This window comes from Piliocolobus tephrosceles, chromosome 3 (assembly GCF_002776525.5).
Source record: "Piliocolobus tephrosceles isolate RC106 chromosome 3, ASM277652v3, whole genome shotgun sequence".
Classification (NCBI taxonomy): Eukaryota; Metazoa; Chordata; class Mammalia; order Primates; family Cercopithecidae; genus Piliocolobus; species Piliocolobus tephrosceles.
The window spans coordinates 67,476,237-67,490,142 of NC_045436.1; the positions used below are offsets into that span (position 1 = coordinate 67,476,237).

The 13,906-nt window shown below is 42.9% G+C and overlaps 1 protein-coding gene across 5 annotated transcripts in view; it reads left to right on the forward strand.

The window, feature by feature from the left end:
* Window positions 1–1,496: 1,496 nt before the first annotated feature.
* TRPC3 (transient receptor potential cation channel subfamily C member 3) overlaps window positions 1,497–13,906 on the forward strand; it is a 72,695-nt gene continuing 60,285 nt past the window's right edge. For 3 of the 5 annotated variants that reach the window (XM_023217540.3, XM_031935319.1, XM_023217542.3), the window contains exon 1: window positions 1,525–2,089. In XM_023217540.3, the coding sequence (XP_023073308.2) occupies window positions 1,875–2,089 (215 nt within the window). In that variant the 5' untranslated portion in view covers window positions 1,525–1,874. Of the gene's footprint in view, window positions 2,090–13,906 lie in introns of all 5 variants that reach the window. The other 2 variants (XM_023217541.3, XM_031935320.1) reach the window with 1 other exon arrangement.

Below are 13,906 nucleotides of genomic sequence, written 5' to 3' on the forward strand. Positions count from 1 at the left end.
CTAACCTAGTTCCCTAAGGAAAAGTCAAAGTGTGGCAAATGAATGAAGAGAGACATTTCCGTGACAGGAATGCCATAGACAAAGGCAGAGAAATGGGAAAGTATGTAGCATGTCAGTTGATAACTGAGAGTTCGCGGTAACTGCAGTTAGAATGTGTATGAAAGAAGGTGGGAGGAGAGATTGAAAATTTGGATTTTAACCTGAAAGTAGTGGGAAGCCACCAGAGATTTTTATAGAGAAAAGTCGTGATCAGATTTTGCTTCGAGCATGGTCTTTCCAGTAGTACAAAGAATGAAACAGTATGGGGAGAGGTGGGCTGCAGAAAGGCTGGATAGCAGGGAGAAGCAGGGGAGCCTGAATTGAGGCCGTGGTACCGGGTGAAGGGCAGTCCTGCTTTAGAGATATTCCAGAGGTGAAATTGAATAGGTCTGCTAACCTACATTGTGAAAATGTTAGCACTTGCTTATGTACTAACAACTGGAAAACACTTCCAAGCATAACGCACAATATTTACTTGTTTTTGTTTTTCCTGTATTAGATGTATAAATATCATTGCTTCTTTCAACATATAGACTTGCCAACTTAATACACAATATTTTACTTACTTTTTAAGAATTAAATTCAAAGAAGCCACATTTTCTTGTGTTTTGTTTAAATTTGGGAAGAACTGTTCCTCTAAAAAGTACAGTATAATTGCATACAGTTAAATAAATTTTATCTCATCAGAACGTGTCCAGTATTTTTGTGATTTTTCCAAGTTGGACTTGCTGGAAAGCCGTCTATTTGAAGCAAGAGAAAGTCTGGGAGAACACACTCTTCCGGATGTAATCTAAGTTTTCTCACTACCCACCTATCATGAGTACTTTTTTCAGTCTCTCTAGGCCAAGGGTTTCTTATTCATAAAAGGACCAACAGACTCCTTGATTCCTAAGATTCCTGCTAAGATTCTGTAACTCTTTTCTCCCAAAAGAATGACCGGTCTTGAATTCCAAAATGCAATTTTTGTGGGTGTGTTTTAAAAAGAATACTGCATTTCGCTGAAAAATCTTCCTTGGAAAGTATATAAATCTTATTAGATGCCTTTGAGATTCATTAAAAGAACCGAAGCATCAGGCACGTTTAAAACATTACCAGGCTCGATGGAGTACGAAGGCACTGAGGGGAATGTACTTAAACCCCCGTAGGTTCAACCAAGTCTCACTGGGCGTAACACAACGAACAAGTGATGCTTTTTGAAACAAATTTGGAGAGTTGGCTGCAGGAAAATTAACAAGCCACTGGATTTCCTTTTCCCTTCCTTAGGAAACTTGTTTCTGTAGATGCAAAAGGGGCCCTAGATCCTCTGGAAGAGAAAGAGGCGAGTGGGGAGGGGAAGTTTCTCTGCTTTCTTTACTCCCCACCTGCGGTCTGTCTGATTTCCTCTCCAGCTCTGTCTGATAAGGAATTGATTCTCTCCCTCCTCTTCCCCCCCCCCCCCCCCCCCCCCCTCCCCCCCCGTAACCCTGCCGTCCCCGCCAGAGATGCCGTCGGGGACAGGAGACAGGCGCCGAGGAGGCATCGCCGCCGCCGCGGGGCTGGAGAGCCTCTCCCAGCACCAGTGCCCCGCTCGGCCCCGGGCTTCCTCGTCGCAGCCACGGCCGCGGCGGTTGCTCCCACGTTTTGATGGTGGGCGGCGGCAGCTCGGCTTCGGCGCCAGCCTCTAACTGCTCGATTGCTGGCCGCACCGCTCTCCGCTCCTGCCTTCCCGCCCTGGGCCGCCCGGGGCCGCGGAAGCCGCGGGAGGTGGGGAAGGGGCGCTCCGGGAAGACCGTACGGCCGCGAAGGTGGAGGAGGCCGGCAGCCGGTACCCCCACACCCGGACCGCAGCCGGCGCGATGTCCACCAAGGTCAGGAAGTGCAAGGAGCAAGCAAGGGTGACCTTCCCCGCGCCGGAGGAGGAGGAAGACGAGGGCGAGGACGAGGGCGCGGAGCCGCAGCGCCGCCGCCGGGGCTGGAGGGGCGTCAACGGGGGTCTGGAGCCGCGCTCGGCGCCCTCGCAGCGGGAGTCGCACGGCTACTGCCCGCCGCCCTTATCCCACGGGCCGGACCTGTGAGTACCGGGCCCGGCCGCGGCCCTCGCCTCGGAGGGCGGTGCCGGGCGGGGGGCGGGAAAGCGCGCGCCGGGCGGCTCCACAACGTGCCTGGGACCTCCGAGACCCACATGGTACGGCCGGGCAGTTCGATTCGGGGTGATTTGGAGACGACAGACCTCGGCCGGAGGCTCGCCTCCTCGTCCCGCGCGGTGGAGGGACTCAGGGGCCGCCAAGTGCGTGGCGGGGGCTCTGTCCCGGCTCAAGCGTACGGAACAGCCCGCAGGCGGGCACTCTGACTTCAGACAGGCATCCTGGCGAACAGCCACTCCCTGCCCTAGAGCCGAGGAGCTCGCACGACTGCCGCCAGGGCTGGGCACCCCTTGGAAGACGGACCCCGGGGTCCCGAGCTTACCTAGGGAGGCCGAGGAAGGTTAAAAGATGTGCACAGACCCAGGCGCGCCCTTGAACCCCGAACTTCTCCTGGGCGTCCCAGCATGTAGCCACGCTGGGAACTTGGGTCCCCTCCGACACTCTGGGACGTGGGGGGCGGGGGCAGAGAAGTGGGGAGTAGGGAGCGGACAGTGCGATACAGGGTGTGGGTTGAAGGTTTGCCCAGGCGCCTCGTCTGTGGTTCAGGCACAGTTGGGGTGAAACTGGAACTGAAGCCCTATAGGGTTCCCTGAGGGAGGGAGTGGGCATCAGGCAGCCGGGGAATCGTTTTAGTGGTAACTTTGGCCGCGGTTCCCGGGCGGAGTGGCTCGCGCCCCGGCACGGGGGCTCTCTTTCTCTCTTTCTTTCTCCCCCTCTCTCTCTTTCTAAACGAAGGAGCGGTCGGCGCGCTAATGCATGAGAAAGAGCAACTTTTCTTAATTTCCAATCTTGGAGACAGCTTTTAATCAGTGCGAGACGCAGAGAAGATAAAAAGAGGGTGATCGGTTTCACAGGGTGAGATGCTCTGTATTTTTCCTGTCACGTACACTGGGAGTGCCGCAGGGCTTACTGTCTTTTTTAGGAAGAACGCTCAGAACTAGGTAGAGAACTTGGGGTCGGATGGTGGCGGGCGGCGCGGGCCAGCTGAGCCGGGGAGGTGGGTCTCCAGGGTGGGGACAGAGGTTCTGCAGCGCCCCCTGCTGCCGGCGAGCGGCCCACCGCCCGAGGCCGAGACCTCCGAGTTGACCCCTGCACCCCAGGATCGCGCGCTGCTTCGTCCGCGCAGAGTCTGCATCTGGTCTGGCTGCACCTACCCATAGAACACAGGAACACAATCAATGGCTGGGAGTAGATCCCGCAGGGAAGAGTTCTGATTTTAAATGAGCGACTCATCCGGATATGGTTCAGTTATTGCTGAAGATAAGCGTAGAATGGAAACGGCCCAGGAAATGGAGGGAAGGTATATCCTTTGGGATTAAAGCGCCACCAGCTCACTTCCCCGTCTCCCGAAGGTTTTAAAACATTGTCCATTTTTCCTTTTGCCAAATTAGTTTTTATAACCTAGGTGTTTCTTGATTCCTTTATAAAATTATTTTTTAAAAACCTTAAATCCTCCCATTAGACACCTGAACTCTTATCTGAGGAAGTAGGGCGAAGCAGAGATTATTCACTTTGCTTCTGAAATTTGAGGTCAATTACACAAAGCCCTGGGGCAAATTCTATTGTAGACTTGCTGTCTCACTGCTAATAGAATATATGTTTGCTAACTTTACATAATTCAACAAGTAAATGTTGTGGTGTACTTATTTTGTAGAGGTCAAGAAGAAGACCCAGTCATTTTTAAGGAGATATGCATTAAAAACCTTTCTTCTAGAGGCGGGGCAGCAAGCTCTTCATGTTTCTTTCAGGCTTGTCACTTGGTAACATCAGAGACTAGCTTGGTCTCTGTAACAGAGATTAGCTGTTTATTCCACCTTTGAGGAGAATACGGCCACTGTTTAATAAACAGTGTTTATTGTTTAAAAGTGAACACGACAGCCTTAGGATGGATTCCGAGAAGGATACCCAGGGTCATTTCAGTAGACAAAACAGCATAGCTGAATTTAAAATTCAGCAGGATGCTGAGGATACAATCCCACCTTTACCAAGATAATTTCTCAGGGTAATTCTGTTGCTGGTTTCACTGCTCCATGCTCCCCTATTCCATCTGGAAATTTTAAATAGACTGACTTGGTAGGAAAACTGTCACCTGCTGTATCACTAACAAGATTATTTTTACCTGTTGATAGAACTCTTGATTCAACCACTGATTCAAACCAAGACTTCCTTCATCCCAATTGGTTGCAAACCTAGGACCAAGTAATATGTCATTGTAGTGATGGCCTCATTTTTTAATAATGTTTCAGTTATTCAGTATATCTGATGAATTCCAAAAAAGGTATTGGAAGGCAGTTTTCATGAGTCTCAATTCAAGTGTTTCTCAAGCATGCATATTTGCAAAGTGTGGGCTAGGTACAGCAAGCCACAAAGATGAGCATGACAACTTTCCTGTGCTCAAGAATTTTAAAATCTCATGAGGGAGAGGTGGGAATGAGACTGGGCATGAGCAATTATGCTGTAAGTTATAGTAAAATCAGTTCCGTTAAAAAAAAAAAAAAAAACATACAAAGAGTTACAAAGGGTCAAGTGCAAAGAAGAGAAGGACCACGTTAGGTTGTGGGGAAATCAAGGAAACTTTTATGGGCCTTGAAGGATAGATAGGACATGAAGCAGAGATAAGGTAAATACTTAATTCAAGTCCTCTCTTCCCCCCAAATGCCAGGCATGTCTAAGGTATATTAGTTGGGTTTGGATGGAACATAGATATGTGTAGGGGAGCAGTAATATTTAGCTGGACATGTTGGTTTGAGGCATTAGTGTGGAGGATCCTGTATGCCAGGACAAGGCACTAGGGAGCCACTGATTGTTTTAAAGTAGCAGTAATTTGAGCAAACCCACTCTGAATTGAAGTGGCAATTAATAGAAAGTGAAGAGACAAATTAGGAGATGACTGTAAGTCTCCAGGCTGAGATTAGGCTCTGTAATAGTGTAGTGTTGGTGGAATGGAAAGGGGAGAAATTGGGGGAAAAAAAAAACCAGCTAGAATCTGAAATTTTGCAACTCACTATGCATGAGGGCTTTAAAGAGAAAGCAGGATCAGAGACAATTTAGTGATTTTTGACCCAGATAACCAAGTTGGTTGATGCCATTGTTGACAAGAAAAAAAGCAAAGGTGAGGATCTGATTTTTCAGATAGTTCTTTTGTTGTTGTTGTTGTTGTTTTCTTTTTAAAGGAATAGTGAATGATGAAATATTTCTAATAGAGGTGTTAAGCAGGGAAAAGGAAATACAAGTTTAAAACTGTCTGATGGGAATTGTTACACAATTGTGTGAGTACATGAGATTACTCAAAGGAGTGTGAAGAGAGAAAGGGAGTCCAAGCTAGATTTTGAGGGCAAAAAATTTTTGTTTAGAGGGCGGGGAGAAAAAGCAGCAAGAAAAGAGAAAATTCGATGCACACTTGGCAAAAACTGAAAAGATCAAGAGAAAAACGTATGACTCTACTGTTAGAAGAATCAGTCCTTGCACGTATTGGCATACATGCACAAAATCATTAGATTTTTCAGCAGTGTTATCTTTAACAGAGAAAGATTTCTAGAAAAAAATTCTGTTTAATTTTTCTTCAGAGGAAGTGCTGCCAAAAAGTAGTCACAATAAAAGCAGTTAATTTGTGTCTATATACTACTTCATGTTGTCGTTTATACTCATTCACTTAAATCGCTCCTTTTTAAAGCAGTTTTTAAAATCATTGTCACTTAGCAAATGAGGAAATTAGTACACAGAGATGTAATGTTCTAACGCTTCCCCGGCAAATCTATAATAGATCTTCTAAAACTCACCTTTATATGATCAAGGAACCAAAAATGAGTCCACGGTGCCTTGTAACTCAGATTACCTAAAACACTTTGTATGTTAGTTTCTGTGGCACTCACTGGTCTTGTATAAATGTTCCAGTCTTGGCTTAGTGCGTGTGTTGGCTCAGGCATTAGACTGGAAGCAGCACTTCCTTCCCTGCCAACTCTGGGGGGGAATCAGATTCTCCAAGTGATTGTTGAATCTTAGGGACATGAGTCTGAACTTTGAGTCCAGGCTGACTAGTGTTATTAAGAAAGAGGCAGCTTTCTTTACAGTTATAGTTTAATTTTTAAGAACAGCACAGCATGGCATTAGACTTAAGGAATTTATTTTTTTATTTTATTTTATTTTATTTTATTTTATTTTGAGACAGAGTCTCACTCTGTCACCTAGGCTGGAGTGCAGTTGGGTGATCATAGCTCATTGCAGCCTCAAATCCTAGGCTCAAGTGATCCTCACATCTTAGCTTCCCAAGTAGCTGGGACTACAGGCACACACTACCATAAATTTTGTAAAATTTGTCGTACAGACGAGGTCTCACTATGTTGCCCAGGCTGGTCTCTTAACTCCTGAACTCAAGCAATCCTCCTGCCTCTACCTCGCAAGTTGCTGTGATTATAGGCATGAACCACCGCGCCACCCAGCCTTGAGGCCTTTAATACTCTGAAACTTTTCTTTATATTATCAGTTGTATAACCTAGAGTAGCAATTTCACCATGTACAATGAGTCGTCATTTTTGTTGGTTTGTTTTAAATTATTTTATGTAGTATCAAAGTAAAACGAATATAGCTGTAAAAGTTAGATAGTGCTAAAAGACTTCTACGAACAACAGCAAGCCCCCAGCAATTTCCTGGTCCCCTCTCCTTTTCTGTGTGCTCCACTTTCAACTTTTTCATATACTGATATCTTTTTATTCATATTTTAGATGTTATCAATAGTCTCAGGTGAGAATTTATGTTCACATGTATCTCTTATTCTCCCCCTATCTTCCACAAGATGGTTTATCACAATTTCTGGTTAATATCTTATTTAAGTTCTTCATTAATATGGCTATGTAATCATTGTTCACTGCTAAGTCAAGTAGTATAGTATGACTAATTTATTTTATTTGATAATTGGTTGTTTTTCTTGGAGTAAATATTTGTCACATCGTGTCCTTTTTTCTTAGCTAAATCTTCTACAGTGTCTAACTGTGTATATTTTCCTGAAGTTATCCCTTCTAGAGCCCTCTAACTTTCTTTGTATGAGGTCTTTTTTCCCCCCCACTTCAGGAAGCTCTTAGAATTGTCTCTTCATTAGCTCTCTTCTGAAGATGTACCTTGGTATGGATGCTTTCTTCACCACCTGAGCTGGACACTGGGGTAACACTTTCCATCTGGACATTATGTCCTTTAGTTCTGGGAAGTTTTAGTTCGGAGAAGTTTTCCTAACCACCATTTTTATTCTTTGCTTTTTCTAGAATTTCTGTTGTCTTGATGTTGGACCTCCTGACTGATCCCCTAGTTTTTGTATCTCTTCTCTTCTGTTTTCCAATGCTTGCTTTTTGTGTTTTTTCTATTTCCTTGTCTCTATCCCCCAACTCTTTCACTGAATGTATTTCCATCTTAGTGATTATATTTTTAATTTCTAAGAGTTCTTTCTTGTCTTATGAGTATTCTTTTTTGTAGCATTCTTTATTTCAGAGGTCCATGGTTTTTTTCCTAATATTTCTCAGGGGAGAAGAGATTGGGAAATAATAAACCTGGCTGTTGGTATTGATGAACTGGGCAAGAGTCCCCCTGTTCCTAGTTCCTGCCCTCCTGTAGGCCTGGTATCCCCACGTCTAGAGCATTTCTGTTTCTGTATCTCCAGAGATCCCATATCCTATCTCTTATAGGGGTGCAGGAGGGTTGTCACTTAACCATATCAATTAGCAGGTGGGAATGTGGGGGGAGGGTTTCTATGTACTTGTTATACAGCCAATCCCCTCATTTTAGGTTCCAGCCTTATCTCTACTTTCTGGAATTCTTTTTGCCTTCAATTTCTGGGCATTCTCTGGCATTGAGCTGGGTGGATCAGCTTGTTTTCTGTAACAGCCACTCCAGTTGAAACTTCTTTCTGTCCACTGAATGACTTACTATTTTAACAACTCATCACCTTTCCACCGTTACATATTGTGGCTTGGAGTTACAGATGTCTCTTGGTTTCATGGAAGATGAAATTTGTGTTGCAGTTCCTTGTTCTTGTTTAGGGAGGTAATTTTGAAAAGGAGAAGTGGTGAGAAAGGCCTTTATTCCACCGTCTTGAGACTGAACATCTCCATGATTGTGTGTTGTGTTTATTTAAGCCCTATCGTTGGCAATATTATTTAACATAACCAAGAATGGCAGAAGGAAGAACATTCTTACTTGTAACTGATCTTATTAGGCACGTGGAGTAGATAGTAACTTCCACTGTGTGATAAGAAGGTCGTCTGAATTCCCCACCTAAAATCATCTTAGTACCACACTTCTGAAATTTAACAATATAGAATATTTCGAAGAATAATAGAATGTTTGAATTTGAAAGGATTTCATCTAGTCCAGTCTCTTATTTTACAAATGAAGAAACTGAAGCTGCAGGTTGACATCTGATTCACAGCAGCCCCAGGCCATCTGAAATCCCCAGCTTTCTGGGACTGTGCTGTTCGCACTGTGGCCTCCTTTGGTTAAGCATTTCTGTCTTCCTCAAAGAAAGTTTAAAATGCATGTACTCCTGGGAGAAGCAATACAGGAAACTATTAATTAGTATTTATTTATGAAATCCAATTAATTCATCATTTAAATTTGGCTGCTGATGGCAGATCAACTTGAGAAAGTTGGTAAGCTGAGTAGGAGGTCTAAGAATAAGGGGAAAGAGGAGAAAAGGTTATTGCAAAGCACAATTGACCCCCTGCCAAATATTATTTATGATTATCCCTTTTATTAATATTAGAGAGGTGAGAGGATCCCAGTCCAGCACTAGACCATCTTCTGAGGACTGAGTTAGAATTTTAAGGATTTTTCATTATTGTGCTGGGATATAAAATGTGTCTGTTCTTCTGTCCCTCTCTCTTTCTCTTAAAGTTGTTGTTAAACATTGAGCTTTTCCTTTGCCTACAATATCCCATAAACCTTTACTCCCCCACCCTCCCCCAGCACCCCCAGTTTATAATAGGCAATCAAACACCATGGGAAATGTAATGGAAGAAAACTTTATGGAGTTGCTGTGCCCTTCCTAGCTCAGGATTGAGATTTCCTGTTTCAGGGAGGATGCTTAAGGAATGATGAATGGCTGCTGGGCATTCTTCTAAGAAAGGGAGGCTCTTTGCTTGTCCAGAAGTCTTGCTTCTCAACCCTCTCCCCTGTACTGCCCTTGGAGTTGCATAACATCCACGCAGAAGGGGTGCCGTATTAGTGGGCTGTGCTGGGTGAACACATAGGACATAGGAGTCTGGCCCGATACAGAGGGTCTGCAGATGTAGACTGGGATGGCTGACTTCACACTTATGCACGAGGGGCTCAGCAGTGACTTTATGAGAATAATTAGGATTGTTATAGCATTTTGTGTTTAATTTAGCATTTAGGTCAGGTATATTTGTCTTCAATTATCTAGTTTAAAAAAAAAAAACCCTATTAAAAATACTATTTTCTTTGCACTGTTCAAATAATAGGTGATAATATGGATTTGGTCCTAGGTCCTTTTAAAGAATGAGAATTAAAAGTCCACAAACGCGTGACTTGTTAAGGAAAATGTGTGACTTGTTTTGACTTTAGATATGGATGATAATGATAGAAAACCAGATCCCTTTATTCTAATAACTATATATATATAATTGATAGTGACTAATGTATTTAAATATGAACTTCTCTTGGGTCAGTAGAAGTTCTTTAATTTTATTATCTGAGGTCATTTTGTCTGAATTCTTGTTCAAGTATAGATTGAATTTATATAACTTTTAATTTCATTGTCACTGATCTTCCTGAAATAATAAAAATTAGTTTTAAAAAGCATTGTGAAGATGAGTTTGAGATTTGTTTAATTACTAATTATTAAAAGTTATTAATTTTAAGATTTATCTTCTGTTTGCCTCTAGATTATCCTGATAAAATATAACTATGTAAAATCAAAATCAAGAGATATAGAATGCATCAAATACTTTTGTGGTGTAACCAAGAATTAAATGTTATTAAGCAGAAATTTGCTTTGAAAGAATGATTGTTGATATTACTTTTATTATTATTAATTTATATTATTCGTGACATTCTTTTTTTATAGATGAATCACTTCAATGCCTCTCCACCACTGCTTCTTCCACACATAATCATATGTGACCAGGGATATTCTGTAATCTAGAGGGGGAAAATTGTCTATTCCTTAGGTCTTCAGTGATGTGGTTTAAGTATGTGTGCATCTGTGCACCCATCCCTCCAATAGATATCACCGTATACTAAAAGCCAAGCATATGGAGATGAAAAGAGGCAGCCTTTGCCTTTAAGAACATTTTAGCATCAGTGAAGAGAGAGGCATGAAGACAGACAATTGCAAAGCAATACAGTAGTTGGTTTAATGGGGAGTTATACATAAAACACAGTCCTAGAAGCATAAACATCTAAGTTCTAGAAGGCATTTGCTTGAATACTTTCTTGGGCACATACATTTAAGAAGTATTACCAAGAAGTCATGCAGGCAATGGCTAAGGGTCCTCACTTCTGCTCCAGTGTACTTTTAGAGGGAGCAGTGCACTGTTAGGTATCTGTTTGCTTTTCTGGTTTTAGCTGCTGAGGAATCTGGCAAAGAGCTACTCATGCTTTCATGAAAAGAAGGAGAGAGAAAGCAATGGAGATAGACCAGGGTTCCTCTCCTTAAATATACAACAGCTTCTTGCTTTTGACAGTCATTAGGGCAAATGCCAAAATTATCATATGTCTAATAGATTTTTTTTTAAGTTTTTTTTTTTTTTTTTTGAGACAAAGTCTCATTCTGTCACCCAGGCTGGAGTGCAGCAGCGCAATCTTGACTCACTGCAACTTCCGACTCCTGGATTCAAGCCATTCTCGATTCTCATGCCTCAGCCTCCCAAGTAGCTGGGACTACCACGCCCAGCTACTTTTTGTATTTTTAGTAGAGATGGGATTTCACTATGTTGCCCCAGTTGGTCTAGAACTTCTGGCTTCAAGTGATTCATCTGCCTCTGCCCCCTAAAGTGCTGGGATTACAGGCATGAGCCGCCATGCCTGGCCAAGATTTATTAAAATTATACATGAAGAATTCTGAATATAATGCAGGCCAACAGAAACTATCAGGGAATTCATTACTGTGGAGACCTAAATATCTCTCTGCGCTTATAAGTGCTGGAATGTTTACATTTTAAATATTTATGTGTGTGTGTCATGGGGCGGTGGGAAGGATGAGAATCTTTAGAAACAAAGTCTGTGCTTTCCTCTTTCTTCAGTGAAGCACTTTATCTTGCTGGTTTGGTTGTTACTGTGACAATGTATTATTGAGCTCTATGATGTGTAGGTAGATGTAGGCTGAGAAGTAGGTATGAGATACTTGTGGACTACCTGTGGCCATGTACCCTCTAACTAGACAGTTGAACTGATGGGCTAGCTTTCTCTACCCTTGCATGCTGGTGCATTTAGCAGCTACTGGGGTTCAGTATCCCCATTCCACTTCTTTCCCTCCAAAAAATATATATTAAGAGATGTTCAAAATGTGCGTTTTTGATGATATTAAGACTGTCAGATTGTCTCTCCTCCTTCCAATCACATACACATAAGCCTACTGTGTAGATGTCAGATGTCTCCAGAGGTAGGTGCATCGACTGACAGGTACCTGCTTGCCAGGGAGATTATGGGATTTTTCTATTTTTTGACTTTTCTTCTCTGATTTTCTTGTCCTTTGTCAGTACCTGCTGCTTCCCACCCTCATTACCATTTCCAATTATCACCGTCTCCATAGTGTAACTAACATGGTGGCTGCTCTCTAACACTTTCCCCCACCTCTGTGCTTTTCTCACTACTTATCTTCTGTGGCTCCGTCTGCTCTTCTTGCCCTTCACAAACTGATAGACAGGATCCTGGCTCGTTAGCACTGTCACTTTCGTCAGTGTGGTGAACTCTCCATCCAAACATTTTGGATGTCATTCTCATTAACTCACAGTGATGGTGTTCTTACTTTGCTTGCTTGCTACATGGGTTGAACAGTTGGTTAATCTTTACGTCATTCAATAAAGGATTTGAGGTGACTTCCTTAATAATGTTCATGTATTGCAGCATGCTAAGGAGCTTGTGATTCAACCCAAAGAGCCATGTTAGAAGCTCTTCTTTGTAGAACCAAAATGTTCCAACACATAAACTCAGCATACATTTTAATAATCATACTTGGATTTATAACCCATTGTTCATTTTCTTATTCCCTAGCAGCATCATGATAAAGTAGCCAGGAAGAAGACCTCTGAGCTCTAATCTTCTAGTTCTATACCCCTCAGTGACTTTAAGGGAGGTACCATTCTGATGAAGTCTTTTAATCTGCAGAATTAGTATCAACTGCCAAGTATTTTTGAACATATACTACATTGTATAAGGTACAGTGGAGATAATATATCAAGAATAAAACATAAGATAAGAAGCATAAAACGTTTATCCTCAATTGAACTTGAGGACATGAGTGTCACAGGAGACAATAATCAAGGAGATGAAATAAAATTAAGTGTCTATTATTAATGAGTAGACTACCTATATTACAAAAGCTCAGGCTGATGTGGTCGGGAATGGCTTCAGAAAGGATCAAAAGACTCAACATTTCATACTGAACAGAATCTTGTGGGTCATATCGGCATTGCCTGTGAAATGTGACCCTCTGTGTACAGAAGTGTGATGTAAACTGGACCACTGATGGTAGGAAGGATTTGAATTGGTGAAGAGCAGAAATAACAGTATATTCAGGGAGGGAAACACAAGAGGAACATCCCAGAGGTAGGTGTAAAGGGGTCAAGAAATCATTCACAACTTGGATGGGCAGCAACGTGTAGCTCCTGTAATCTGCCTGTAACAAAAGTCTGTCTCCTCAGCCTCCCACCTACTGAGTAGGAGAGAAAAAATTAAATGCCCAATCTGTGGTTCACATTATTAGTGTGTTTTTGCTTACTACACAGACACTCAACAAGTGAATAGTGCAATCAATAAATTAAGCAATTAAGTCAATTAAGCAATTAAGCAGTTATGTGAATTGACAAGGAGGGAAGGCTTGCTCTGCATTTTGCAGGGATTTGGTCAGTTAGGACAGTGTTTCCCCATGTCTTGAGCTGGCATGGAAGGGGTTTTTGCTTCCTGATTCTTGTCCCCCAATCTCCAAAAGGGCTCAGAGTCTCAGTGGCCTGTCTACCAGCATTCAGCACACTGCAGAAAGAGGCTGGGAGGCTGACCTCTTTTATCTTAGTTTGATACTAAAAGTAAATGTTTATTTGGATAAACTTGCTCAGGCTCTCGGGAACTACCCTTTCCCCTGCTCCTCTCTGTCACATCTGGCCCTTGAGGGAGGGGAGCTTTCTCCCTGGAGGGGGAAAGAGTTAGTGTCCTAACTCTTCTGGTCTCTGGGCACTGTTCTATGTCTGCTTGGGTGCTGCTTGTCAGCAGAAGTAACTGGATCTAGGCTGACTTTCTTTTGTTAGAAATCCAGATATGCTCCCTCAAGTACTTGGTTTCAGCAAAGCTCCCACCGCTACAAAGCCCAGCACCTGCAACATCCTCCATCCGGCTTATAGTACCAGCAGTCTGTCCCAAGCCTTAGTGCAGGCTACCTGGCTCTCATAGCAGGGTCCACATCGCAGGGGAGATGAGGGTGGCTTGAGAAAGCTCTTTGCTTTACCCACATCATTCCATTACTTAACCAGTATTTAAGGTACTTCCTTACTTATTGAATTCACATCTTGACTTTTACTTCCTTG